The sequence below is a fragment of the Echinops telfairi genome, unplaced genomic scaffold, assembly GCF_000313985.2.
Source record: "Echinops telfairi isolate 266 unplaced genomic scaffold, ASM31398v2 ScPeMD7_7410;HRSCAF=8448, whole genome shotgun sequence".
NCBI classification, from domain to species: Eukaryota; Metazoa; Chordata; class Mammalia; order Afrosoricida; family Tenrecidae; genus Echinops; species Echinops telfairi.
The window spans coordinates 25012094-25013316 of NW_022111310.1; the positions used below are offsets into that span (position 1 = coordinate 25012094).

The 1223-nt window shown below is 41.8% G+C and overlaps 1 protein-coding gene across 6 annotated transcripts in view; it reads right to left on the reverse strand.

Annotated features, from left to right (window-relative positions):
- Nucleotides 1-1223, reverse strand: part of CDK5RAP2 (CDK5 regulatory subunit associated protein 2) — a 209163-nt gene that overhangs the window by 110943 nt on the left and 96997 nt on the right. For 5 of the 6 annotated variants that reach the window (XR_006680712.1, XM_045296557.1, XM_045296556.1 and 2 more), the window contains one exon: nt 510-680. The exons of the other annotated variant lie outside the window; for it this stretch is intronic. Coding sequence is in view for 4 of the 5 variants with exons in the window: in XM_045296557.1 (XP_045152492.1) it covers nt 510-680 (171 nt within the window). In the remaining variant the exon portion in view is untranslated. The remainder of the gene's footprint in view (nt 1-509; nt 681-1223) is intronic. 6 annotated transcript variants of the gene reach the window in all.

Here is a 1223-nt window from a genome sequence, read left to right on the forward strand (position 1 = left end):
TGTTCCCACCCCATTTCTCTGGGTCCTGGTGGGTTTAAGCCTCTTTATTCCATCAATGTCATTTTAATAACATTTCACAAGGAAACAGTTAAACATCTATAATGAACCCATCATGTATTATCTGTGGGTCGGAGCTGAATCTCAAATCTTTACCACGTGATCAAATAAGGAGGGCGCTCTGATGCGAAGAGCGGCATGGAGAGAGAAAGTACTGAGGAGGGAAACGCACCCAACAGCCAAGGACCAGCGAGACTGCGAGGGAAGAGCCGGCATGCAGCTTGCCGCGAATGGCAGCAAAACAGGCCCAGGGCAAGGCCTTTCCTCTCACTCAGCTTCCATCTGTCCACATTTACCAAGCTCTGAAGTGCTCGGAACACACGATAAATGAAGACTGTAATCATTATAATCTTATTTTCATATACATCTCCTGTGCAAGATCACTTTTAAAAAAAGAGAAAATGAGCAATGCACACTAAATCCAAAAGATTTAAAAACAAAACATATGGTACCATAAGCAGCGAGTCCTTCTGATTGACACTTTCTGTTAGACGTTTGATCTCCTGCTCTTGGCTGTGCACTTTTTTATTGCTTTCAATCAAAAGACTCTTGTAACGATTCTCCATGGCTTTCTCTCGACCCTTCAAGTCATCATGTAATTTTTCAACTTGATTTCTAAGGTCCTGCCACAAGAGGAGGGGGGGGAGGATTTACTTGACAGAACTTTCCAGATGATGCCTGTTTGACATGCCAAATTACCACTTGGAAGAGAGCAAGCTAATAAATGCATTAAACAAATGTGTACTTTCTTCTCCTTCAAAGTCTCATGAAGATCAACTTTAAGATGAGTCTGAATTTTTTTTTAATTCTTATACACCGAAAATTTATGACATCATTGTTTATAATATGAAAATGAGAGAGAAATTAGATGTCCAAGAACAAAGAAATCATTTTAATGAGAATATGAGAAACGCACTATCAGGAGTGGAAATTTTAGAGGATAAGCAACCCGACTTATTCAGCAAAGAAACGATAAAGAAAAAGGACAGGCTGGAGGTCAGAATAAATCATGTACTGCTGTTGCTGATTAGGTACCAGCCAGTTGGCTCCAACTCACTGAGACCCCATTACAGCAAAACGCAAACTCGCCCAGGTCCTGTGGCACCCCCACAAGTGCTGCCATGTTTGAGCCCGTGGTATAGCCACGGTGTCAACCCATCTCCTTA